We start from the raw sequence: 27,727 nt of genomic DNA on the forward strand, positions 1-27,727 counted from the left end.
AGGAACCATCCTAGCTACTGTGCTATTTCATGCCTTTAATCCGGTGCGCAGAGTCAAGGACATTCAGGCTACGATGCTCATGTTTCAGCCTCGTTCCTGGATCTCAGTGAGGATGACTGAGGCTCCTGGAACTGTTGGCCTCCTACATCCTGTTGGTGTAAAATGCTAAGTTGCACATGTGGGCTCTGTAGTGCGATCTGAAATCCCAGTAGGCACAGAACCACGAGAACCTGTTGGATTCCATCCAGGTTTCAGTGGAGACTGCAAAGGACCTGTGGTGATGTCTGCTCTACTGTGATTGGACCAGCCACATGCCCATCTCCTTACCCCACACAAAGCTCACAGTGGTGACTAATGCATCACTGCTGGGTTGGGGATGCCATTTGGGAGATGTGGAGATCCGAGGACTCTGGTCTCCATCGGAAACCCGGCTCCCCGTCAGTATGTTGGGAGTTGCAGGTGACCGAGTTGGTGTTGAAGTCCTTTCTGCCAATCATCAAAGGGAAAGTGATACAGAGTCTGACAGAAAACACCACCCTCATGTTGTACCACTAATATAAGATTAAAATACCATAGAAATTCCAGATTTTCACTGTTAAAATTAAAGCAAGAGAAAGAAGGAAGACGAACAGAATCATACCAACAAGTCATAATTACTGGGTATTGACAATTCTTTTCTCATTCAACTATGCATCTAATGCTCCACAGATGGCGGAAGGAAGTGTCCAGATTGGGAGTATGAACCATACAATCACCCCACATTTCCTTGATGTGTAGGTGAAGGATTTCTACCTCAAATATTTCAAAGTACATGAAGAAAGAAGAAAAAGTCACACCTAAATGCAGAATGGTAAAGGGTGGTAAATTTTCTGGTTTAATAGTAGGCGTGTGCATGGTTTTCTATGGTTTTTGTGGAATTCCATGCACTAGTGCGGGGATTTTTTTTGTCTTTATGCCTAAAAGTACTGGGGTTATGACTTTCACTCCTGGCTTAAATCCAGTCTGTATTTAGCTTTTGTTAATATTGTCATCTATGTTTTGTCGGATTTCAAACTGTTATATTAAAAGATGTATAATTGTATTCTTAAGGGAAGTCAATGTATACGTTGTAGTTTTGGTTCCATATGCTTTAAGTAGTGATTTTTTTATTAGCAGTTTTCTTTCATGGTATGGAGAGTGTTTTGTGGTAAGGATAAGCTGGTGCTTAGATTTTGGCACTTTTAGAGAAGCAGTTCTTTTTTGGAAGTACTGATATTATACTTAGTATTTGAAGAACATAATTTGTCTTTTTTTTATTTGTGTGAATTATTTTTAGTTTTTGAATCATGGTTTTCTGCTATAGGTTTTCGGCCTTTTATTGAATAGCTATAGTGTCAATTTGAGTTTGTGAGCATGTCATTTGTGCATTTCTAGTTATCTCGTTATCCATGTGAACAGATGTGTACATTATTCTTGTGATAGTTGCATAATCTGCTATAAAATAAATGTTCTTTTCATTCACACTTTCTTCCTTGTGGTGGATGTTAAGTTTTCTTATTGTAGTATCTCTCCCATTTTTATAAGGGTAAGACTTTTCTTCATCTTCTCTGTATCATTTTGTCTATAGTTGTTTTGTACAGCAGTAAAGTAACATTGCTGTTTAATAATATGTTGTAGTTAATGAATTGCGATGCGACTGTCATGTTTTGGTGTACTTACTTTGTATGTAATTTGTTGTTCAGTAATGAATACTGAGTGTTGGTGAAGTAGCTATTGAATATTGACTTTGAATATGCTGCACAGGACAATGAGTAAAGTATTAATGTGAAACAAAGTCCAAACACCAAACTAAAAAATAAAACCAAACTGAATTAGAAAAATACAGTACATTTTAATAAACAAAATTACACCAAAACAACAAAAATCAAATAGGGGTAACCAGCAATCTCAATATATCACGTAGCATGTAAAAATAGCAATAAAAACACTAATGATAGTGTACGAAAGTAGTTGACTGGGACATAGGCATGATTTTTGACTGATTTTATGCCTACTGGGATGGACTCTGGGTCTGATACAACAAGCGGGTTTGTACCGGTCAAAGAATTTACCTTCTGACTTAGTGTTTTTATGGTGCTCAAATTCTTTCAGCAGCGGAAGCCTGAATCTGTATTAGATGAAGATGCATCGGAATTGGACAAGTCTGCCGCAAGAACTCAGGAGGTCTCAAATGTCCAGATTTTTAGGGTTCAGGAACAGCTACTCTGGGTCACGTAGAGGGCTCCAGGACCTCAGGGACTGCACGTAGGGACCTGGACCCTCCATTAGAGGTCACCAGTAAGGTCCAATCCGGGTTCTATTGGAACTTGTCACTTTTAGGAAAATCACCTCTTCTTGCAGCTTGTTGTCTTTGTAGGCACACAAGAGGTCATCCAACTGACACTTGGAGTCCACTTTCTTGTCCTGGCACCCAGAGGGAGCAGGTCCTGTAGTTTGGGGCTCCTTTTAGGTTCAGCAAGGAGTGACCTGTCACCTTTGGATTTTCTCAGGTCCAGAAAGTGTTCTGAAGAGGTTGACACGTTTATGGTTGCCACCATCTACTAGGTGATGGTGTCTTCTGGTTCCTCGATAACCAACTGAGTAGAAGTTTCCTGGGACAATCCTACCCACTTCTGAAGCAGTTTCTGTTTGCCCTATTTGTTTGCCTATTAATAGAATACTTGACCTTGCTTTCCTTCTGTGTACTGTTTGATGACTGCCTATGTATGGACTGTCACATTGTTTCACTTTTTGCACTTTTTTTCCATTTCACTGCGCGAATTAAAAAGGGCTCTGTTTGGAGCAGCCTTTTCCAATTCCCACCACCTATCCCCCTTCATAGTCATGATGGTCAGTTTTGGCTCTAGCTCTTCTTTCCTTTTCAAAATTTGGCTCCCTTGAGAGCTCATCTTGTTCTGCTGGCCACGCATCATTTTCTAGGGAGTGGGCAGTGTCTTATGCATTTCTGCAGCTTGGGAAATTTTCCAACAGCCTTCACCAGCTAAGTTTATTCATGGTCCTTCCTGTACCTTCTCTTAAATAATGCATAAACACACCTAACTCTTTGCATACATTTTCAGGTGATTCTACCAGGTTCCTCCTACTGTTTCCTTTATTGGAGCACACTTTGCCCCCGCAGATACCCAGAGGTTTCTGTGCTACTGAGGATTTTTTACTAACTGTGATTGGTAATATTGAGCTTCTCCCTCATCAGTTCTTCTTCTACCATAGGTCACACCAGACCTTTCTTCATTAGCCTTCTCTTAGGTGAGCCCCTATTTTTCCTCTCTATTTCCTGTATTGCCACTATTCCTTTGAGTAAAGTTGGACTTGACATCATTTCCAAGGGCCTATGCAAAACTATTTATACACATTGTAAATAATGTACACTTCGTGTTATTTCCTTCTCCTCACTTTTTTTTGTTTTTAATTATTCTTCTTTGCTTCTGGCATCCATATATTATGGTGGTGATCCCATATTCCACACAGGACGCGCAATTGCCGTAAGGCTATTTTTAAGTGTTTCTACTCTTGCTTCACTGTGATACTTTTAATATTTTAATACCATATCTTATTAGAGATATGCTGCTCAGCACTGGTTACTTTGTTCCCTTACCTGGCACTCCTTTGACCCACACCACAAACCGCTCTGCTCCCTGGTCCACCACAGGATTTCCAGATTGCGTGGAGGGAGTACACACCAACAACTTTCTCGTTTCCGGGCAGGAGGCAGGGGGGAGGGCGGAGTCACACAGTTAGCAGCCCTGCTGCTTAACCTACTTAAATACATGCCAGACTCTTCGCGCAGCAGACACGCAATTGCAGTAAGGCTTTTTTTAAGTGTTTCTACTCTTGCTTCACTGGGAAACCTTTAATATATTAAAACCATATATTTTTAGAGATATACTGCTCAACACTGGTTACTTTGTTCCCTTACCTGGCACTCCTTTGACCCGCACCACAACCGCTCTGCTCCCTGGTCCACCATAGGATTTCCCGATTGCATTGAGAGAGTACACAGCAACAATTTTCTCATTTCTGGGCAGGAGGTGGGGGCGGAGTCACACGGTTAGCAGCCTTGCTGCTTAACCTACTTCAACACATGCCAGACATTTGGGGAATTATCGCCCCATCTCCCTCCTCCCCATGCTCAGTAAGATCTTGGAGAGGCACGTCAATACAGTTTTAGTAGAGTTTTTACAATCCAACAATCTACTTCACCCTTCGCAGAAAGGCTTCGGTCTCCAACATGGGACTGAAACCGCCCTTTTAGTGGTGAATGAGGAGTCCAGGAGAATTCTGGATCAAGGTGGCACGGCGGCTATCATTCTCCTGGACCTCACGCTGCATTGGACACTGTCAACTACGACACGCTGATCCTTAGACTTAGGAGTCTGGGAGTGACAGGTGGTGTTTTCACATGGATGCAGTCCTTAAAAGAACGATCCTTTCAGGTCTTTGAAGGCAACATCATCTCAAACGTATTGCAGCACCCACCGCAGACCGCCGGGTGCGGTCGGTCAGCCACCGCCTGGTGTGGCCGGTCACCCACCTCCGGGTGCTGGCGGTGGGTGACCGCCCGGTGTATTGATGTTACCCTGGCATGGATGGCAATGGGCGGTCACCCACCGCCGGTTGCGGGCGGAGGGTGACCGACCACACCCGGCGGTCTGCGGTGGGTGTTGCAATGTGACTGAAAGGGGGGTACCAACTGCCATTTCCACTTGCACATTCAAATGTATGTGTTAGCCTGCCCCGCCCCCATGGAATGCATGCTCCGCCATTGCGATGCCAATGAGTGATGAATTTCAAATGATGCACCATCGCGGTAGCGCGCTAATGCGGTTGGCGGTGTGTGACCGTGATTGACCTTGACCATGCAGCCAATGGTACGCAGATTTGCATTATCAAGGGTCATGTTCTGTGTTGGCGGAAGGCATACCCGGATGCCGTGTGTATACACACTGCATGTCTCCGCACACATGTAATGATTGTAGGTGTACATGTGTGTCAGGCCATGTCCGGAAAACGACAGTCCTCGTTATGTCATGTAAATGGACCCTGTCCACGTGTCACATTATTGTCCATTTGTTGCATGTGTGATCATACTAATGACCTTGCCAGTGCTTTACAAAGCACAGTGATGTGAGCCCAAGTTGCGTCAGATGTGCATGGCAATGTGGTGACATATTGGTTTTGAGGGCACACGTTTGTAATTGTACACATCTACACAGCCCATTAGGGCTGTGTACCAACATTTTGAAGCAGTCGTGAGTGTGTGTTTAGTGTGTGCAAGTAGCAATGATGGAGTATACATGCTTTTTGTGTATGCGTCTGTGTCGTCTGTTGTATGTCCATGCCTGTCATGTGAGGATGCACAGCATTGTTGATGGGGTCATGGGTGCATGAAGACAAGGAGGGTGTGTTCCATGTTCGTGTTGTGAGTGCACATCCATGTGTGTCTGTGGGGTTGCTTGTCCACACATGGGCCCCTAGTCATGTGATGTTGGCTCTTCTTTCAACATGTGTGCACGTACCATTGGACATGTTTGCACACAGGATGTTGTTTGTGGGTGAACAGTGTGTGTGTAGTTATCTGTAGTGCCTTATATTTCTGTCACGTCACACATACAATCAGTGTCTGCAACATGTATTATTTGTATTGTGTTGGTCAAGACGTGATAGTGTGGCACAGCTGTGCGGTGTTGGACAATTTACATCTGCTACCATCTACTCCCACACAGGAGGGCTCCAAATGTACATCAACCGTACACTGTGCTGGAGGACATGGTTGAAGAGGAGGTGATCCGCAAATTCCGGCTTGACCGACCGACATTGCAGGACCTTGTAGCACAATTGGCACCTCATCTTCAGCCACGCAGGCCATATCCTGGAGCTTCACTTCTTCGCAACAGGCACATTCCAGTACACAGTTGGTCATGCCGGGGGGATGTCCCAATCCATGTTGAGCATGGTACTGCGGGATGTGCTGGAAGCCATGATGCGTTACAAGGATAATTACATCCATTTCCCACGTCCGGCAGAGCTGGCTGCAGTGAAAGGGGACTTCTTTGCTCTGGGCCAGATTCCACAAGTAGTGGGTTCCATCAATAGCACACATATTGGTCTGGTTCCACCCCAGGCACGTGAACCCATCTATCGCAATCGGAAGCACTACCATTCAATCAATGTGCAAGTGGTGTGCCTGGCTGACAACATCATTTCCCATGTGTGTTCCAGATTTCCCGGGTCCGCACATGACTCGCACATCCTGCGGAGCAGCATTGTCCCCCAACTGATGGCTAATCTGCGTCAAGAACGTGCGTGGCTTATAGGTGAGTGTGCTGTGATGACTACTGTGTTGTATGTGTGCCATGCTGTTCCCACCATTCCTGGTAATGATGTATGTGTCTGTCATCCCCCCACCTAGGTGACTCTGCGTACCCAAACCGTCCGTGGCTGCTAAGCCCCCTACGGAATCCTACCACCCCAGGTGGGAAGACACGTCGGGTGGTGGAACGTACATTTGGACTGCTGAAGTCTAGGTTTCGCTGCCTGGATAAAACCGTAAGGGGCCCTGTCATACTCACCCGGCAAAGTATGCAAAATCGTGGTTGCCTGCTGCATGCTCCACAACCTGGCCTTGCGCAAGGATATTGAACTGATCATGGACCCTGCAGGCCAACAGGTTGCTCCGCCTCCCATCCCACCCATGTCCAATGATGAGGATAGTGGGGAGGAAGAAGGTGTAGACCAGAGGCGTCAGCTCATTGATCGCTACTTTCCTTGAATGTGAGTAACTACTTCTTGTGCTGCTGTTCAATGTGTGATGTATGTCTACTGGTGATGGGTGGATGTGGTGTGTGAATGCAGCCTGTTCTGTTATGTTCAGTTTGCACATGGGTGTGGGACATGGTGTACGAGCAATGCTCCCTGATGTGTGTCCTGTGATCCGCTTACTTTGTAATGATTGTTGTTTGTGGGATGTTGCAGTACGTTGTTGTGTGATTCAGTTTCCTGACCTGTGCTTGTTGTTCTCTGATTGTCCCTAGGTCACTCACACAGAGACATGATTCCAAACAACATTGATCCCTGCACCTGCTGATGACAACAACTGAGACAAACCTGTGTTTAAACATGGAGATCACATAGCCTTGAATGTTTCCGTGATTTTTTTTTACAGGGTGTGGATTAGTGTTAGTACATATTTACAAATAGGTGGTGGAGGGGAAGTGTGAGTTGAAGGTCGTGTCAGATGACACCACCATGGGGACACCACATTGTGTGATGTACGCCTAGTACAACAGACGTGTGACAATGCTTGGCAATGTGGGGCAAAATAGTTCACAGAGTGAATGCCAGGCTCAAGGAAGGGTGTAGTCAGTGCCGGCCCCTCTTCGTGCGGGTGGCTGGTGCTTTGCCACTGCTATGTCCTGGATCCAGTCTCGGACGGCCCCTCCGTCTTGGAGCCTGAGTGGACCCATCTGTGGGGGCAGGTTGTTCGGGGGACACCTCCCTGTCAGTGGCCTCAGGTGATGTTGGCGGTGGTGGTGTCCTGTCCCGCTGGCCACGTGGTGGAGGGGGAGGTGGTGTGGCGCGGGATAACCACTCCCTCCAAAGAGTTGTTTGCTGCCCCATGAGGTCCACCATTTGTCCAATACGGTTGGCCATGGACCGCAACAGCTGGCAGTTGTCAAGTGAGTCTTGGCATGCACGATCCGCCTGTGCCTGAGACCGCTCGTACGACACTTGCACTCTTGCAATGGCACCTCTAATAAAAGAGAGAGGGACCCCAAGACCAAAGGGATAGGGTTCCACAATTGACACAAGTCAAAATATAATTCCCTTTGGGCGAATTACCATAGAAACACAAAATTTTGCAAACATACACATAAAACACAACAATGTCAGATCATAACAAGGAAGCAATAAAAATTAAAAGAAACAGTGAAAACACTATAGTAAAAATATATCTGCACAATTTATCAGCATACACTATATTTTGTTAAAAATGGGAAACATATACAATACAGAACACTATAAATGCAATAAATCAAACATTCCTATAAAAAAGGAGGTACAAGTAAAGGACTAGATTCCAACAAAAGCTCAAGATTTTCCTTAGTTTGTTTTTTCTCGTATTCCTCCTTGTGCATCGACGCGTTTCAGTGGTATATTTAATGTTTAACCACCTTCATCAGGACAATACAATAAATGTTTCCCAATGGTTCTCAATTGGTTTTTGTCACAAAAAATAAGATCAGGGGTACTCTGCCTCCTTCTCAATCTCAATAGGTATTCGTCCAGCGAATTATCCCTTCAAGGTTAAAATAAAGTTGTCCTCCTATTATATCTTGATGGTCATTAGGGGATCACACCAATTATATTCTGCGTAGTTTCCAGACTAATTAAATGACAACATTTGGAGTTGTCGTGCTGGACCCACACCCACCCTCCCTGTAGCCATAGGGGGCCTGTTGGGAATTGTAGTGCTGACCCACCCCCACCCTCCCTGTAGACATGGGGGCCTGTTGGGAGTTGTAGTGCTGGACCCACCCCCACCCCTACCCTCCCCGTAGCCATGGGGGCCTGTTGGGAGTTGTCGTGCTGGACCCATCCCCACCCTCCCTGTAGCCATGGGGGCCTGTTGGGAGTTGTAGTGCTGGACCCTCCCCCACCCTCCCTGTAGACATGGGGGCCTGTTGGGAGTTGTGTTGCTTGGCCCACCCTCCCTGTAGCCATGGGGGCCTGTTGGGAGTTGTAATGCTGGACCTACCCCCACACCCACCCACCCTGTAGACATGGGGGCCTGTTGGGAGTTGTCGTGCTGGACCCACCCCCACCCTCCCTGTAGACATGGGGGCCTGTTGGGAGTTGTAGTGCTGGGCCCACCCTCCCTGTAGCCATGGGGCCCTGTTGGGAGTTGTAATGCTGGACCCACCCTCCCTGTAGACATGGGGGCCTGTTGGGAGTTGTCGTGCTGGACCCACACCCACCCTCCCTGTAGCCATGGGGGCCTGTTGGGAGTTGTGGTGTTAGCTGCTTGACCACATGCAAGCCTGGGAACGTAGGAGGCTACATTGGGCATGTTGGGAGTTGTCGTGCTGGACCCACCCACACCCTCCCTGTAGCAATGGGGCCCTGTTGGGAGTTGTAGTGCTGGACCCACTCCTACACCCACCCTCCCTGTAGACATGGGGGCATGTTGGGAGTTGTCGTGCTGGACCCACCCACACCCTCCCTGTAGCCATTGGGGCCTGTTGGGAGTTGTAGTGCTGGACCCACCCCCACCCTCCTTGTATACATGGGGGCCTGTTGGGAGTTGTCGTGCTGGACCCACCCCCACCCTCCCTGTAGCCATGGGGGCCTGTTGGGAGTTGTAATGCTGGACCCACCCCCACACCCACCCTCCCTGTAGACATGGGGGCCTGTTCGGAGTTGTCGTGCTGGACCCACACCCACCCTCCCTGTAGCCATGGGGGCCTGTTGGGAGTTGTGGTGCTGACCCACCCCCACCCTCCCTGTAGACATGGGGGCCTGTTGGGAGTTGTAGTGCTGGGCCCACCCTCCCTGTAGCCATGGGGCCCTATTGGGAGTTGTAATGCTGGACCCACCCCCACACCCACCCTCCCTGTAGACATGGGGGCCTGTTGGGAGTTGTCGTGCTGGACCCACACCCACCCTCCCTGTAGCCATGGGGGCCTGTTGGGAGTTGTGGTGTTAGCTGCTTGACCACATGCAAGCCTGGGAACGTAGGAGGCTACATTTGTAGGTGATCATGGTGGGTGCATTTGAGCCCTGGCCTTCACATTTGGGTGACTGTGTGGTCCACATGCATGGATTTGAGCCTGGGAGATGTGTCTTAGCAGTTGAGCAAGGCAGAACATGACAGTGTGATATTGGTCATTGGTTTGTACTTACCAGCCTCAACTCCCTCTTCTATTCCTTCCAGACTCTCAGGATGCAGTATGCCTAGCACCTTCTTCTCCCATTCGGCGTATGGTATTTGCTCCGTGGGACTGCCAGCGTCGTGTGCCCGCAGGTCGTTCTTGGACCTGATGCCTTTCACCCTTGCCTTGAGGTCGTGCCACTGCCTCTGGATGTCGTGTTTGGTGCGTGGCACGGTCCCTGAAGCATTGACTCTGGTCACTATCCTGTCCCACATAGTGGTTTTAGTTGCAAGGTGGTCTGCTGCACTAGGGTACCGAAGAGATGTGGTTCGACACGGATGTTTTCTTCCACCATGACCTTCAACTCACTCTCTGTGAACTTGGGATTTTTCTTGGGGTCCATGGTGTGTGATGTGCAAGGTGTTGGTGGTGTGGGATGTGCAGGTGTGTGGTATGTAGGGATGGTGTTGTGGGGGTTTGTGTGGTGGGTGTGTTGGTGTGCAGGTTGTATGTGTGTTTGTGTGATGTGCTGCCTCTTTCTTCCAGCTGTGCTGTGATGCAAAGGATTGTGGTAATGGAAGGGATTCCTTTTATACTCTGTGTGGTGGTTGTGTCCCAATGGTTTTTAGCAGTCAGGTGTTCTGTGGGTGTGGAGACTTGGGTGCTCTTGTTTGTGCTGGGGCGTGTAGTTGTCGGGGGTGGGTGTTCCAGGTGGGTGTGTGTCCTGTTCTTTGGGTTTTCTATTTACTTCCGTCTGCCATTTTTGTTTCGGTTTGATGGCAGGGGTGATGTTCGTTTGGTCCTTCCGCAGGCATGCTCCGTTTGTCGATGCTTTTTTTCCGCGGCGGTCGAGGACTGTGATGAGTTCAGTTGGGATGTCGGGGTTAACTTAATCATGTGCCCGGACCCTCCACAGGTCTGGCGGCGGTTGGGCCTGTTTCCGCGGTCATTGCTTCCGCGGCGGACGGTGTTTCTGTGGTTCCGTCCACGTGCGGCGGTCTTTGATGTGATCCGTCCGCCGCGGTCGGTGTGTGATGACGGAAATATCCTAATTGCACCCGCAGTTTTTCCGCGGTGCGATCGGTAGTATATTTGCCGCGACCATGGCGGTCGGACCAGTTTCCGTCTGCCATCGTAATCGACGTCTTAATTTGCTGCATTTTAGAGAAACCTTATTTTTTTGAAATTTTTTATTCAATGATTGACAGTTTATAAACATAAATATTTGCAACATTTGGGTGTTTTTAGTGTGAATTTCGAATTTTGCATGCCTCTTGTGACACTTTCAGCAACACTTTTTTGTAAACATTTGAACAGGAGCAGTGCTCGGATATTCAGTCCTGACATTTTAGTCCTATTGTGAGCTTACCAAGAATTTACAGCCTACCCATTGCTTACCTTCATTGTCACTCATCTCATTGCTTCTTATTCCGTATTGATCATACTTTTTACCCTGTTGGCCTGTTGCTTCCTGAGCCTGTCATTGCTTATTTATTTCTGTAACACACTAGTCACACTCCTGGGTCAGCTGCTTTTGTGTTCATTTCCCTTTTTCTGCAGTCTTTGCCTGCTCCATTGCCCTTGTGGCTTCTGTACCAGTACATGCTTACATTTTTGCTTATTCTTACCGCTCCAAAGTTAAATGTATGTCACAATTTTTTTCCACTGCGCCCTGGATTCTATGTTTTTATGTTCACCTGACCCTAACCTCGGTCTTCCTCCCCCATCCATTTATTTTGTGACACTTGTAGCTATTGTTTTCATTTTCCTTCCCACTCAATGCTCCAGCTTTGCTTCTTTTGAGAAATATTTGCTTCCAATCTGAGCTCATTTGCTTTTATGTGTATTTGTTCCTCGCTTTTCTTACCTTTATGTAGAGTAGCGCTCCAGTGTATGCACGTCGCGTCGTTACGCGACGTGCTGGCGGCCATTTTAGGTTGCGCGCGCAGGCTACTAGAAACGGCGCGAGTGTCGGAGCACGGACATTGCCGGCTCGGCGCTCTCCGGAGAACTTGATTAAATAAAACAGCGTGTCTTCTTACAACAGTGTCTGTGGTAATTGCAGCGAAATAAGCATCATTACAATGGCGACGAGGTCGGGATGAAGACCTAAGGATGAATACCACTACTGGGAAAAAAAAAACGGCCAGGACAAGAGAGGAACCACGGCCTGGAACCAGGCACCAGAGGCATCAATACAGGTTGACCTGTGAGTAGCACCCACGCATAGACCATAGAACACCAGAGAGCGCGGCAGAGCCCACAGCTACGCAAGGGGAGCTAAAACTGAGCACTATGGGAAGAAACAAAGAGCGCGTAGAGGGGAGACCACACAGGACACCCCACAACGCAGCATGACCAAGGGCAGGAGCACTGGCGACCGAGGGGAAGAGCAAAGGGGCAGACACAGAGACCCCCAACAGAAAACCGAGAAGCTAGAGGAAAACAGTGCACCGGGCAGCCCCAGGAGCCACAGTGGCACCCCGCTCACAGAAAAGCACGAAAGGATGTGTGCACAAGCAGCGTCTGTGACGGCCCCTGTGCAATTCTTGCCCAAGCCAGGAGAACCACTGATGAGGTGGGAAGACTGGAGAGACTATATTGACAACTTCATTGAAGTGCTAGAAGACGAAAATGAAGAAAAGTTCTCAATTAAGAGGAAGAGGCGAATATTATTGCACAACCTAGGCCCGGAGGGGCTCAGGATCTTCAAGACTCTGATACCCAAACAACGGGGGAGTACAGATGACGATGTGTACGCCCACGCAAAAGAAGAATTGAATGAACACTACAAACTGGCGGTTTGTGTTTCGATCGACAGGTACAACTTCCAGCAAAGAAAGCAACAACCTGGGGAATCAGTGGAAGAGTACGTGGCGGCGTTAAAGAAGTTGGCATCAACGTGTAGATACGATACATTCCAAGATGAATTCATCAAGGATCAAATCGTAATGCACACCACGAGCACCACGGTGCAAGACAAGCTGTGGGCCAGCGGCGACGCCACGTTGCAGGAAGTGATGATAATTGTCAAGAGAGCAGAATTGGCGCAAAGATGCGCAGAGGCGGCAAAAAGAGAGGCTGCATCGACGTCGATGGTGAACAGGATAGAAGACGAGGAACCCCGTAAGGACAACAGAGGCAAGGGGGCCACATCGTAAGGACCTAATAGGTGGCAAGGGAATCCGGGCCCACCGGGAAAACAGACTGGGAGCAACAAGAAGGCCTGCTATAGATGCGGAAGCTGGGCACATGAGGCCCACGACCGGAAGTGCTCTGCGTTTCGCGCCAAATGTATGTACTGTGGAACCTTAGGGCACTATGAGAAGGTATGCCGCAGGAAGTCCTCCAGGAGTATGGTTAGGTACATTGAATAAGGACAAGAGGACAAGGAGGAGAGTGACCACGAAGACGAGGACACGGTACTCTGCATCTATGACCAAGTACTGAGCGTAGACAACAAAAGATCGACCAAGCCAGTGCTGGACATGACGATCGGAGGAGTGCCGATAAATATAGTGGCGGATACCGGATCACCCTATACCATAGTACAGAGAGCGGTGTGGAACGAAACCTTCAGACCACACTTGGGCCCAGACCTGGAGAAACTGGACATAAGGCCGGTCACGTACAACGGAGACCGCATACCCATGCTAGGATTCCGACTGTTAGAGTTTGTATTCAGTGGATGCAGTGCCTACTGCAAATTGTACATTTCCGAAAGAGGACCATCGGTGCTAGGTTGGCTAGACCAAGGGGACCTGGGCATCAAACTAGACCCCGGAGGAAAAGAGCAGATCCTACTCACCGAACCGGAAGTGTGGCCAAACCTGGACAAATGGAAGAAGGAGTACCCCAAGGTGTTTGGAGGCACGGTGGGAAGGCTTGAAAAGTTTGCACACAAAATTGTCCTCAAGGCAAGCGCCACACCGGTGTCTCACAAGGTGAGAAATGTGCCTCTTGCAGTGAGAGAGGCGGTACAAGAAGAATTGCAAGAATTGGAAAGAAGAGGAATCATCGAACCGATCACGTGCGCTGAGTGGCTGGTGCCATTGGTAGTAGTCATGAAGCCCAGTGGAAAGGTCAGACTATGTGTGGACCTGCGCGAATTAAATAAGAACATTGTGGTAGAGAAGTTTCCCCTACCAAGGATCGAGGAGATGTTAGCCAAGACGAGAGGGATCAAGTGGTACTCTACTATCGACCTAACCTCAGCGTACCATCAAATTGCATTACACCCGGAGAGCAGGAGGTTGACTTCATTCATTACCCCCTTCGGGTGCTACCAGTTCTGCCGCATGCCGTTTGGACTAGCATCGGCGGCAGCGGTGTTTCAGAAATTGATGCACCAACTGTTTAAGGACATGGACGGCATCCAGTATTTCCAGGATGACATCCTAGTGATGGGCCGAGACAGATTAGACCACGATGCCAAACTGACCAAAGTGTTGAGAGTGTTAGAAGGGAAAGGCCTCACAGCAGAGTGGGAGAAGTGCCGCCTGGGCATGGAATCGGTGACCTACCTAGGACATGAAATCTGAGTGCAAGGGATCACCCCCAAAGCGGAAAATGTGAAGGTGATTAACGAAGCACCACCACCCACCAGCAAGGAGGACGTCAGGTCCTTCTTAGGAATGGCCGAATACTATAGTAAATTCGTGCAACATTTCGCAACAAAGACCCACCACATGAGGAAGCTGACAAGAGAAAGCTCAGTATTCTGCTGGACGGAAGAAGCACAAAAGGAATTCGAGGGCATAAAGAAAGATGTGGTGAGAGCCATACCCGTGCAAGGATATGATCCTCATAGAAGAACTGTGCTTACGATGGACGCCAGCGACAAAGGTTTGGGCGCGGTGTTAATGCAAGACCGGGGACGAGGAGTGATGGACACACTAAGTTTTGCTTCTCGCACCTTGAGTGACACAGAAAGAAAATACAGTGTCATCGAAAAGGAGATGCTAGCTGTGGTGTGGGCAATGACCTGGTTCAGACAATTCCTGTGGGGTACGCAATTTCAGTTAAAGACAGATCATAAACCCCTGGTGAAAGTACTAACCTCTAGTGGGCTTGCGAGTGCCACCCCCAGGATCTCTTAAATGACATTGAAGCTGCTAGAATTTAGATATGATGTGGAGTACATTCCTGGCAGTCGGAACAAAGTAGCAGACTATCTGAGCAGGGCGGCGGCCATGGAATCTGGAGGAGATGACCAGGCAGGTGGGGAAGAGATGGTGGCCCTGACGGATGACCAGGAGAAAGTCATCAGCAACCATGAGTGGAAGGAAGCTTACAGCGAAGACCAAACGGTACAGGAGGTGAAGAAATGCATAGTACAGGGATGGCCGGAGAAGAAACACACCAGTGATACCCTAAGGATGTACTATGAGGTCAGAGAAGAGTTATCCATGGATGACCAAGGAGTGTTTGTGTTTAGGGGAGACAAGGTTATTCCCCCAGCTGGCATAGTCCCCATGCTACTGGCCCTACTCCACGAAGGCCACTTAGGGATAGGCAAAATGAAATTGAGAACTAAAGAAGGGTACTGGTGGCCAGGCATGGACTTATGAGCAGAGCAGTACGTCCGGGATTGCCCACAGTGCCAAAGAGCAGACAAAACACTCAAGCCATTGCGCCCGGCGCTAGGAAGATTCGACCCCCCACAGAACTCGTGGGAGGAGTTGTCGCTAGACATTTTGGGCCCAATCTTAGATGGACAAGGAGTCCAAAAGTACGTGTGTGTCCTCATCGACAGGTACTCGAAGTGTCCTGAAATGAAGGTGGAGGAAGTAATGGACACAGAGACCATCTTGAGGTTTTTGAGTGACACATTTGTGAGAGAGGGCATTCCCAAGTCCATCCTGAGCGACAATGGCCCCCAGTTCACCTCGGACAAGTGGACCAGCTTCATGGAAAGAAACGGTATCCTCTCCAAGCACACATCGATCTATCACCCGGCAAGAAATGGACTGGTAGAACGGTTCAACGGGGTGGTGATGGGATCAGTGCAAGCGGCGATATCCCATAACAAGGACTGGGAGAAAGAGATATGGCAAATGGTATGGGCATACAGAATCACCTCCACGGGAACGGGATACAGTCCCTTCCAAATCTTGAGAGGGCGAGATCCCTTCACGAAGGACAATCGAGTGTGGAAGGAGAAAACCATAATGAGTAAGTGGTCCCCTGCGGTGGTTCAAGTGAACTTGGAGAAGGCACAGGCTGTGTATGCAAAGCACTACAACAGGCGAAGAAACATAAATGATACTGGACTAGAAGAAGGCGAATGGGTGCGAGTCAAGCTGGCGGCGATGCAAAGAAAGGGGGATAGCAAATACAGTAAACCCCTGCAGGTTAAGAAGGTATTTGACAGAGCGGCCCTGTTGAGTGACGGCAACGTATGGTCCCAGGACCGCATGGCAAGATGCAACAAAGTACTGCAGTGGAGCCAAGGGGTACAAGATCTGGAAATGGCGGGGGAGCCCGAGGCAGGGGATGAACAACTCAACGAGGAAATGGACATGGGAAGTGGAGAAGCCAGTGGGGAGCAAGGCGACAGATGTAGCCCCGGAGCGGAGAAGGAGATGGACATGGGGAGACCGGTGGGGAGCCAGGCCGCGCTGAGCAACAGAGGAGGCGGCGCAGAGACTCCTGGGAGAAAGGCCATGGCTACGCCAGTAAGACTGACCCGCAGGGGAAGAACAGTGATGAGACCAGCCAGGTTCCAAGACTTTGATATGAGCGGCGGACTGTAAGTTATAAAATTCCACTGTTTGGAAAAAAGGGAGATATATAGAGTAGCGCTCTAGTGTATGCATGTCGCGACGTACTGGCGGCCATTTTAGGTTGCGCGCGCAGGCTACTAGAAACGGCGCGAGTGTCGGAGCACGTACATTGCCAGCTCGGCGCTCTCTGGAGAACTTGATAAAACAGCGTGTCTTCTTACAACAGTGTCCTGTGGTAATTGCAGCGAAATAAGCATCATTACACTTTATCCTTTGTGGTTGCGGTAACTTTCAGCTGTAATGTTTTTTTAAATGCTTCAGTTTAAAAGTTTTTCACATGTCAAGAACCGTAATGCTATACCAAGCAAACTAAGGTCACCCAGAAGGGACACCTAGCGGCGAAAAGTCTCCCTTACAGCTTTCAGACGGAACATTTAGCAGCGTATTGGTCCCATTGCAGCCTGTTTGAAGGGACACCTTCGTACACTAAGCGCACTTATGCTCCAGTATGTTAAGCAATGCTCCGTATGCAGTGCACCTCCTGATCTGTGGGTGTGTGCAAAACTTATGGATAACATGCTACATGGCTAAACGCTTATAAGATCTCAAAGACAAACGCATAGATAAGACATTATCATTTACAATGCCAATAGCTCGAAGTCTGTCATGTTGTGCTTTGAAATACACAACGTGCATTTTTACCATTGCGGCGGGCGGCTCTTTCAGCACTGCCTGCCGCAAAAATAAATAAATATAGATGTAAAAACTATCGACTTTAAAAAATAACATGAATTAAAATAAATTATTTAAAAAATATTAATATTATTAACAAAATAAATTAAATGTAATATATATTTAAACTAATAACAAATACACTTAATTTATTAAATATAAACAAAAAAATTACATATACATTTACTTAAATACATTTTATTGACTTATCTTTATTTATTTTATAAACTTTTTTAATTATATAAAAATAAAATAAACATATATAAATAATTTAAAATAAAATATTCTATATTTAATTAACACATTAAACTATTTAAAACAATAATAAATATATTTAATAACAAAATAAAAATATTAGTATTTAAAACTTTGGATAGTGAAGGGGTAAAAATTACTATTCCCGCTCCAGTGAGTTCAACAGTGGAAAAAGCGCTGAGTAGCATAGGCGTAAAAATTACTATTCCCACTCCAATGAGTGAAACAGTAGGGAAAGTGCTGGAAAGAGGAGGGGTAACATTTACTATTCCCACTCCAGTGAGTGTAACAGTAGGAAAAGCGCTGGATAGCATAGGGGTAAATATTATTATTTCCACTCCAATACTTACCACCTTTCACACCATTTACACATATTAACACCAAAACACACACCTAAAATAATTACACAATTACAATTAATAATTACTAATTCATTGATGGTAATTAAATTAATAGTATTTAATAATTAATCAATAATTTTATTTTATTAATTACCACCCATCACACAATTTACACATATAAACACCACAACACACGCCTACAATTAAGCAATTAACCTAAATATTTATTAATTGACTAATTGAAATTAACAACTAATCTTTAAACTATTATTAATTAATCAATTAACACATTAATTATTGAATACATTTTATAAAATTAAATTACTTCCCACACTATTCCCCTATAAACCCATAGCACACTACGGAACTAAAAACGCAGAATTAAACTTAAAATAAATCAATAATTAGTAAAACTCTAAAACATATAATAAAATAACAACCAATTCTCATTAAAACACTAAAATACATAACATTATTAATAAATCGATATTTTTGTAAACTATATTTTTGTTGATGATATTTATTACAAAGATATTTATGTAATCGATATTACTTACCTGTCAGTCGATATTCTTGTCAACTATATTTTTGTTGTCGATATTTCTTCTCCACAATATTTTTGTGGCGATATTTCTGTCCCATGATATTTTTGCGGTAATATTTCTACTCTGCACCCACCCACGTAGGTGTACATTTGTTTAGTAAATTTAAATGGGACTAAAGCAGAGAGGTTTTGGGGGGAGTAAGAATGGATTATGCGAGGTCTACAAAGGGGATTAGGGACGGACATGCACTCACCAACAAAAGAGTAAGCCTCCTCCTATTCGCAAACTGCACTTCTCAAGCTATTACAGTGAAAAAAGACCCATAACAGTCGTAAATGTACCCTGGCTCAGACCTGGAGTAATGCAAAAAACTAAATAATAAATTGTAAATAAATATTATTTAATTTTAAATTTTAAAATGTAGTAATTTTTTACTTTAAAAATAAATTTAGCTTTAATATTTTATAAACATTATAAATATATATGTTATAGATATAATTTACAAATAACTTCATTTGATATGTGATGTTTAGTAACTTTTAATACATCATAAATAAATATAAAAACATTTTACATTTTATGTGGGTTTAATTTAATTTTTGAGTTTTAAAGTATTATACTCATTATACTAACGAATTAAAATATAATTTAAAATGTAGCTAATAGTATCTTAACAACTTAAAAAAATGTTTTTACAAATATATACATTTTTCAACATTAGCATTTATTATTCAAAATATTTTAATGTTTTTTATACTTTAATTAACTTTTATTTCCCTACACCTTACCATAGGAAAATCTCTGCCCTGACTGCAGAGGTCTCTGGCAAATGTGCAGAACATCAAATGCGATCCTGAAGCAATTACTAGTAGTAACTTTACAGTCATAGGTGAAGTTTTTACTCACTTCACTAAGGGGATGAGTACATGTAAGTCTACACTTTTAAGTAAATCTACACTCTTTAATGATGAATAGCCAAAAGTGCAAAAGTTTCTCAGACATGTAAGAGTGCCTTTACATGTGCAGCTTTACTCACTTTTAATGTTACCTTTTTCATAGTCCCCATAATTTTAATAAAAAAACAAAGGTTTATGGCTAACACCATATCTACACATACGTACATAATATGCATGTATAGAGGAGACATGCATACATATTATGCATGCATAGAAGAGCTTTGCATCCGCCCTCTTAATTGTTTGTGTTTCTTCTGCCCACCACTGCATACAACATAGGTTAGCTCTCATTAAGCCATTGGCTCTGTTGCACTGGGAACACCTGCATTTTGCCTGATCAAGTGCACACCAACCTAAACAAATTCCAGGTTTAGTCAGCTGATACTTTACTTTGCTAATGTTTATTTCTTTCCTCTCTTTATTGGTTTTTACTTCTTAGGGCCTGATTCTGATTCTGGTTGGGAAGCTTCCCGACCAAATCAGTTTGGAAATGGTTTACGATCCACTCGGATCGGGAGAGTCCGACCTACGGAGTACGATGCATCCAGATGCTTCCAGATACAATTTGGTTGGACTCCCATTGACTTCAATGGGAGCATAGGTTCCTAACCGCATCATAATAGGGCTCTGTGTCGGCAAGACACGTTCCCGATACGATTTGGAAGGATCAAATGCCATTAGGAGGCCTTCCTAACGGCATCAGAATCAGGCCCTAGGTGGGAATGCTTTCCTAACCGCCTCAAATTTTGGCCCTTAGGGATACTTCATCAACTAAGTCTTCAGGTTTCAGCAATTCAAGTCAATAGTACTTTTTTATGAATCCTATTTTTCTGTGATGTTCACTAAAATGTAAAAATGTTGTGTGCTCTAGGTTCACAAACCTTTCATCCATGCTTCTATTAAATTATATGTTGCAATAAGTTGTTTTCATTTTAAAATATTTTGCACACTTATGGATAGGCTAGGGCATTTTTTAATTTGTTTCCTTCATTCTCTTCTCTTCATGTGCTTGCAATAAAATATACTTAAAAAAATAGCTGTTGGACCTCATTGCCAAGAGCCAGACCTTTTGACTTTTTTAATGTGAGTCACTATTCTTTCAGTGTTTGGGCCAACTGAGTGATACAAGTGTTTTGAAATCTTAAAGTGAAAGTTCAGTTCTGTATGATTTGCCATTTTTATTTGTCCGACTGATCAAATGTAATTCACATTACTTTTATAAATCGTATCACTATTTATCATCTGGCTTTTTCATTTATTAGTTTAATTATGAATATTCAAAAAACACATTGCTTTTTATGTGGATCTTTGCATTGTATGATTTCAATTCTGGTCCTCAGGCTGTTGTAGTATTATAGTAGAATAGCACCTTAGCTTAACACACAGATACATTTCCATTAATTTTGCTTGTTAATCAGCATCCTCTTTTTCTCTTTCTTATTTTCTGATTCAGTTCCTATTTCTTCATGCAATGGTTTTGAAGGAGTGCTTCAACGGTCTTTTCGGCCAACATATGAAGAAAGAGTCTGTTTTGTAGCTACAGTGAGGTTAGCTACACCACAGTTCATTAAGGTTTGTTTACATACTATCCCTACAAGTTGAGTTAAAAGTGCATTAGTCTTTATTCATTAGTCTTTATAGCTGTCTTAGGTAACCATATACATTACTTTATTTTCATGCTGGTTTTCATCATTCATGGATTGTGGGGTTAGAAGAATATTAAATATAATTTATTAACTGTATGCTACAGTATGTGTTATTTATATAATAAATTAAACGGATGTCCAATATCCATAAAAGGTTTCCTTGCATTGAGAAAAGAAGGTCTTCAGACATGATAAAACCAAAAGAGCTATTGGGATGAAAGTAATAAGTAATATATATTTTGTGGATCACAACAAATAATTTTTAAAACAAAAGTTATGTCCTTGTTTGTAGCCCCAGAAATTGTCAGAGCTCCTAGTCATGTCCAAACAGCTTGGGGCATTCTAATCAACATGTTGGAGGTTAGACTTCCATAGTCAAAGTTTTTAGGTCCGTTGCCCACAAACATTGAGGTTTACTTCCTCATACCTGTCCTTCATGGGTGTGTGCCCACACCTTGAAGAAACACACCCACTGCTTATCTGACAGAAAATAGTTTGAACTCTTCCGGGCATACTTAGAAAAATCTACCACGGGTCATAATCCTTTTGGTTTGTTTTTCCTGAGTAGAATTGAAGGGATAATCTTCTACCTTTACTTTCCTGTCTTTGAAAGTGAGTTCCTACTTCGCTTTTGTGTCATATTCTTTTTTCTACTGTTTGTTTCTGATGTGGATTGTGCCTCTGATTTTGCTGGCTTCCCAGCCTTCTCTGTGGGACTCAATAGATGGCTGATGATTCCCCAGAGACTGAAGTGCTTGTTGTGGGCCCTACTTATGACTCTTCACTTAATGGCAGGTGAGATGAGTGCCTACTATCTCTTACTGTGTTGCCAGCTAGGCATAAACTTTCACATTACCTCTTTGCTGGGTTTAGGCCTTGTGAGATGATAACTAATAAAATGTGTGGTGTGAAATATGCTTATGGCAAAGAGATGAAGAGCCACTGAAAGACATGTAGCAAGTAGAGTATGACATTAGGGTAAAAGTATATACAAGGAAACATGAACAGAATACTTGAGACATTTATGTAGGGGATGCCTTCTGATGTTTTACCTGCCCTTTTCTAGCTGTCTGCTGGCTTCTATTCTGAATTGCCACCAGGGCACATAGTAGAGTTGATAACAGGCCCCCTTGCCAGGTACCTCTGGATATTGTAATGAGAGGAGTTACCATATTGCCAACTCTGGCTCAAGCCACCAGACCATTGTACAAGACCTACACCAGCTGCAAAAACATATCTCCCACCCAAAATCGACTGACACTGCCCTCATAAATGCCCACTCCACAGAGTCAAATGCTTTTTCTGCGTCATGGAAGACCATAGCTGCTTTGACCTCTGGGTTAATATTCTGAATAGCACCGAATCCCGTTCTGTGGTTATAGGTTAGGCATCGCATACTGATCAAAACCAGGCTGCCTGGGCTGATCAGTATTGGTACCAGCGGTGCCAGATAATTAGTACGTATTTTAGCGAACACTTTAGTGTCTACATTTAATAGTGATAAATAACTATTTGAGGAGCATTTAATTGCCCCCTTCCCTGGCTTCAGTATAGCTATGATCAGGACTTCTCTCATTGTAGGGGGCATCCTATCAGCCTCCACCATCTCTTCGTAGAGGGTGACTAAATGCGGTATTAGTAAGTCTGCAAATGTCTTGTAAAAAGTCACCTTTAGGCCATCAGAGCCCGGAGTGCTGCTGTTTCGCATTGACTGCTGAGCTCTACGAATCTCAACAGGCTCCAGTGGTGCCATAAGATATTCACTATGCAAGTTAGTGAGCCATGGCATTTGTATATGCTCCAAATAGTCATTCATGCTCTCCTCGTTCTAGAATCTAGAACTATACAATTCAGTGTAGTATCTCCTAAATCTCTGCGCGATAAGCAACGTCTCATGTATCTGACTCCCATCTTCCCCCAGAATCTCGATCATTGTGCTAGATTCCCTTTTGTGGCATTGCATAGCTGCCAGGACCGCACCAGGATGTTCCCCCTCGCCATATGTTCTAGCTATGACGTACTTGCCCAAATGTTTCACTTCCCTGTCTGCTGTTTCCTGGTACTCTTCTAATATAGCTTTAATTTCCTCAAGTGTATATGTCTCCCCTCAGTTGGCAAGTGCGCTCTAGTCCCGCTAGCCTGTGGAGGCAAGGTCTGGCTTAAACACATAATCCAGTAGGGAGTATGGGGGAAACCTCCAAGTGAAGGGCGAGTAGCTCCTGAGGGGTAAGACCAGGTCTAGAAGTATAGGGTAGTGGTCGGAGTATGTACTGGGAAGTGGTACACAGTCTTTTATGTTAGAGCAAAGCGATTTATAAGCAAGCCAGAAATCTATCCTGATTTGAATGTCATGAGAAGCGTAGTAATGAGAGAACCATGAAGCATCAGGGGAATGCTAGCGGCATACGTTTAGTAGGCCTAGTTGATCAATAGTGTATTTTATAGCCCTGGCAACAGCTGAAGGCATTCGAGGAGGGCCCCTGCAGAGGTCTCGGGCCGGGTCCAGAACGCAATTTAAATCACCACCACAGATCAGTGGAAGATCGGGCCCTTTAAGGATATGTCAGACTATTGTGTGGTAAAAGTGAGAGTCGTCATAGTTCGGGCCATAGACGTTAACTAACTTGACATTTAGCCCTTCTTTGTAACATCTAGAGATGACAAATCTGCCACCTTGGTCCGCATCCAGCTTTTGCATAGTAATTCCAGACTTCAAGTTAACCTATGTGAGAACACCCCTAGCATGTGAGGTGAACCCAGCTGCATTGAAATCGCCCTGCAGCCATCTATGTGTAAGCATATTCTCTTTGGGCCTAAATGCTATGTCTACGGGGTGGCGTTTAAGATAAGCTACTACTTCGCACATTTTTCTGAAGTCATTTAACCCCCTTACATTCCAGGACAAAAATATAACTCTGTTTAGCTGTTGAGGTGTTGCATTGTTTGGAGAAGATGTATTTGTCATAGCTGCGCTCTCAATGTTTTAATTCCCGCATTACCAGCCAACACAGTGAAACCTTAACAGTTCTCTTTGTGTTTGTCCCTCTCGCGCTATCCAGTCCCTAAGACTAAGCATAGTCCAAAAAGTACCCACCCCCCTCCAGTTAAACAACCCCCGAAATAAAGTCCCCACCCAAGCATATATTCATTAGCAACAAGTGAGTAACACGCAGGGGCAGATGTTACAGGCACCAAACTTATTCCGGCATCCGGGATCATGAACACATCTAACATGCTACCCCTCTGGGGCTCTCCAGGGTTCGTTTCAATGAACTCTATGGTTGGGCTCAGTAATACCTGTATGTCTATCATTGACTGCCTGGTTTTATCATCTAGGGCTTACTTAGAGTATTAGCAACCCAGCATGACACTTTGGCATAGATATAACTGACAACCATATCAGAATCATTAAGCAGGCTAATCAAACATAGCTATAAGCTACACAGCTCTATTCTCAGGGTCCAACTGCCTGCACGGCAGCCACCCGAGCAGCAGCTCCTGCCTCAGCACAGTTTGATGGAGCTATGACTCGATGCAGCCAGATGAGTGTCCAGTTAAATTCACTGAATGTCTAGCACCAGGACCTTATCTCTTTTGGAAGTTGTCGAGCTCGAGGATTCCGGCAAGGTCCTCCACCCTCCTGCCTTTTTATGAATTTAAGTGCCTACCTCAGCTCAGTAAATATAAATGCTTTGCCATCAGCTTGTATGCGCAATTTAGCCGGGTACATCATCTTGTAATCAAGGTTGAGGTGGCGAAGTTTCCGCGTAACTGGTAGAAACAGACTTCTTGCTTCCTGGACCTGCTGCGTAAAGTCAGGATATAGGAAGGAGTCCATGCCCTTATGTCGCAAAGTGTGCAGCTCTCTGGCTTTGCGTAAGGCTCTGTCCCGGTCTCTTTATTTAAACAACTTGGCGATTATGGGCCGCGGAGGGGCTCCAGGGACCGGTCTGGGCGCAAGGGAGCAATGAGCACGATCTACAGTGAACACACGAGAGAATGTATCTCTGCCCAGGAGGGTGACCAGTAACTGTTCAACAAAGAGTACCTTATTTAGGATATTGGTAAATTCTGCTATTCCCACCAGTCTTATGTTGCTGCGCCGAGATCTCGCTTCCAGATCTTCGGCTTTGGCCTGGACCGCCTGCAGTAGTTTATCCATTTTACTGTGTGCCAGGCAGCTAGTGGTTCATGAATCTTCCTCCTCTGACACTCTTTTTCCCACCAGATCAAGGCTCTCAGAATGCTTATCTAAGCGCTCCGACATTTTGTCCATGCGAAATGAAAAGGCAACTATCTTTTCATCATTCTTGGTCAGGCTTCTTTGCATCGCTGCTAGAATCTGTTTTAGATCGGGGACTTCCAACGTCTCTCCAGTCTTGATTTGTCAGATCTCACCATGGCGCCCTCCTCCAGCACTGACCGCTCCCAAGGAGCAAATAAAGTGAAGCGCTATATCCATACACTGCCCTCTTGGCCTACCGATGCCCGGTTATCCACGTTCTAGGGCGTCTCAGAAAGCCGTCAGGCTCTTGGCATACTGCAATTGTGTGGTGGCTCAGTGCCATCAAATAACGAAATGCCCAAGCCTATCAGGTGTACAAGGTATGCCCAAGTCACAGCAGCAATGCACCTAGGGTTTGCGCACCCCTCCGCAGGCTCACCTCCGAGAAGGCCAAGTCAAGTCAAATTAGTTGGGGTACCTCTGTCCAGGCCCACACAATTCCTGCACAAGCATGCTCTGAAGGCGCTCCCGCCCAGGCCACATGCACCAGCAAGTCAACAATGGTATCCAATCCAGCAGGGTGAATGTGGCACAGCGCTCTCTTAGTGACCCCTCCTCCCCCCGACCTCAGGCAATTCTCCGCACCTGTCCCTGAAGGCAGCCTTGGAGATATAGTACCCTAGGCGCAGCAACAAGTCACTCGATTTCCTGGGTATCGTATACGGGGTCACGACGCAGCTGCGACCCAGGGCGCTTGCGGCCTCTGTGGTAGTAAACTCTCCAGCCAGGGGGTCCTACCAAGACCTCTCAGGTCAGGCCAGTCGCGTGTGTAAAGGTATACAGTGGGGATGCAGGTGGAACTTCTATAGCAGGGAGGAGGGGCGCCAGTCTGTCCGCGCTCTCCTACCTCCATTGAGGCCGTAACTCCAGGCCGGCTGCGGCCCAGTCTAAAGCAACTAAGTGTCCCCTCCATGAGGCTGCAGCCCAGTCTAAAGCAGCTCCGTGTCCCCTCCATGAGCAATTAGGCCTCTCTCGTCTCGCAGGCATCAGCGAGGCCAGGTGACTCTCCAATTGTGTCCTTTCACCACGGGCAGAGCAGGCCAAGTCCCAGGAAGTCAGCAGGTCCAGGGCAAAACTTCCCTCGGACGCCTCGCTTGCTGCCAAACTATGCAGGCCCCGCTCCGGTCGCCAACCAGGATCCGGCGACGCCACCTCGCAGGATGCCGGGCAATCAGCTAACCCCTATATCGTAACCAGTATAGTTTCCAAGCGTACCAGAATTGTAAGCGCCTGCTTTTTATCCCCAGATGCTGCAGGATTGTGCAGGATAGTAATCCGGATTATGGTAGCTTTACACTAGTGCGGCCATCATGGATCCTTGCAAGCTCCGCCCGAGGCTGTACTTCATCCCACTCATGGTGACGAATGCAAAAAGAACAATTGATGAACAGAATGCAGAACAAAGTCATACATTCACCCCAGTACAGAGATCTGGGCCTAAATCCATTGTTTTTTTGCTCACCACGCCATTCCAGTTTGAACCCAACCATATGCAAATCAGTCTTGACCCTGTGCCCAATGGGGCTAATTGGCATTGAAGCGCGAGAGCCCGCGCTTCATTTTTTTCCCTTTCATTTACACCTCTCTGCAACACAGCTCTGTGGCGCTTACTGGAGGTATCTGGTGGTCTAGTTGCACCCCAGGGACCCTCTGTATTCAAGGGGAGTTAATCCCCCAACTTAAAACACGCCACGGGGCGCGTTTGCACAGTGGTGAAGGGAGGGGGCGGGACCTGTGTTCACATGTGTGCAAACACACCCTGTGGCGTGGTTTAAGTTGGGGCATTAATTCCTTGTCAATCCTGAGGGTCCCTGGGGGCCAACTAGCCCACCAGGTACCTTCAGTAAACGCCACGGAGCTGCATTGCATAGTGTTGTAAAGGGGCGTGGAATTAATTCTCTAACTTAAAACGCGCCACAGGGCGTGTTTGTAGATATGTCAACTCAGGCCACGCCCCCTTCACTCACCACTGTGCAAACGCACCCTGTGGCGCGTTTTAAGTTGGGGAATTAATTATCTTTCAATACTGAGCGTCCCTGAGGGCCAAATAGCCCAACAGGTATCTCCAGTATGCACCAGGGAGCTGCGTTGCAGACAGGTGTTCAGAGGCCACGCCCCTTTTTTAACCTCTCTGCATTGCAGCTCTGTGGCGCTTACTGGAGGTACCTAGTGGGCTAGTTTGACCCTAGGTACCCTTAGGATTGAAGGAGAGTTAATCTCCCAACTTAGAATGGAGACAGGGCGCTTTTATACAGTGGTGAAGGTAGGGGACGGGGCCTGACGTGATGTGTGCAAACACGCCCTGTGGCACGTTTTAAGTTGGGGAAAAAATTC

The 27,727-nt window shown here is 45.8% G+C and overlaps 1 protein-coding gene across 1 annotated transcript in view; it reads left to right on the forward strand.

Annotated features, from left to right (window-relative positions):
- The window catches only part of CLOCK (clock circadian regulator), a 1,177,342-nt gene that overhangs the window by 513,777 nt on the left and 635,838 nt on the right, over nucleotides 1-27,727 (forward strand). Inside the window, exon 10 of the mRNA XM_086962635.1 lies at nucleotides 20,916-21,034. Within this exon, the coding sequence (XP_086818761.1) occupies nucleotides 20,916-21,034 (119 nt within the window). The remainder of the gene's footprint in view (nucleotides 1-20,915; nucleotides 21,035-27,727) is intronic.

This window comes from Lissotriton vulgaris, chromosome 3_1 (assembly GCF_964263255.1).
Source record: "Lissotriton vulgaris chromosome 3_1, aLisVul1.2, whole genome shotgun sequence".
Taxonomy (NCBI): domain Eukaryota; kingdom Metazoa; phylum Chordata; class Amphibia; order Caudata; family Salamandridae; genus Lissotriton; species Lissotriton vulgaris.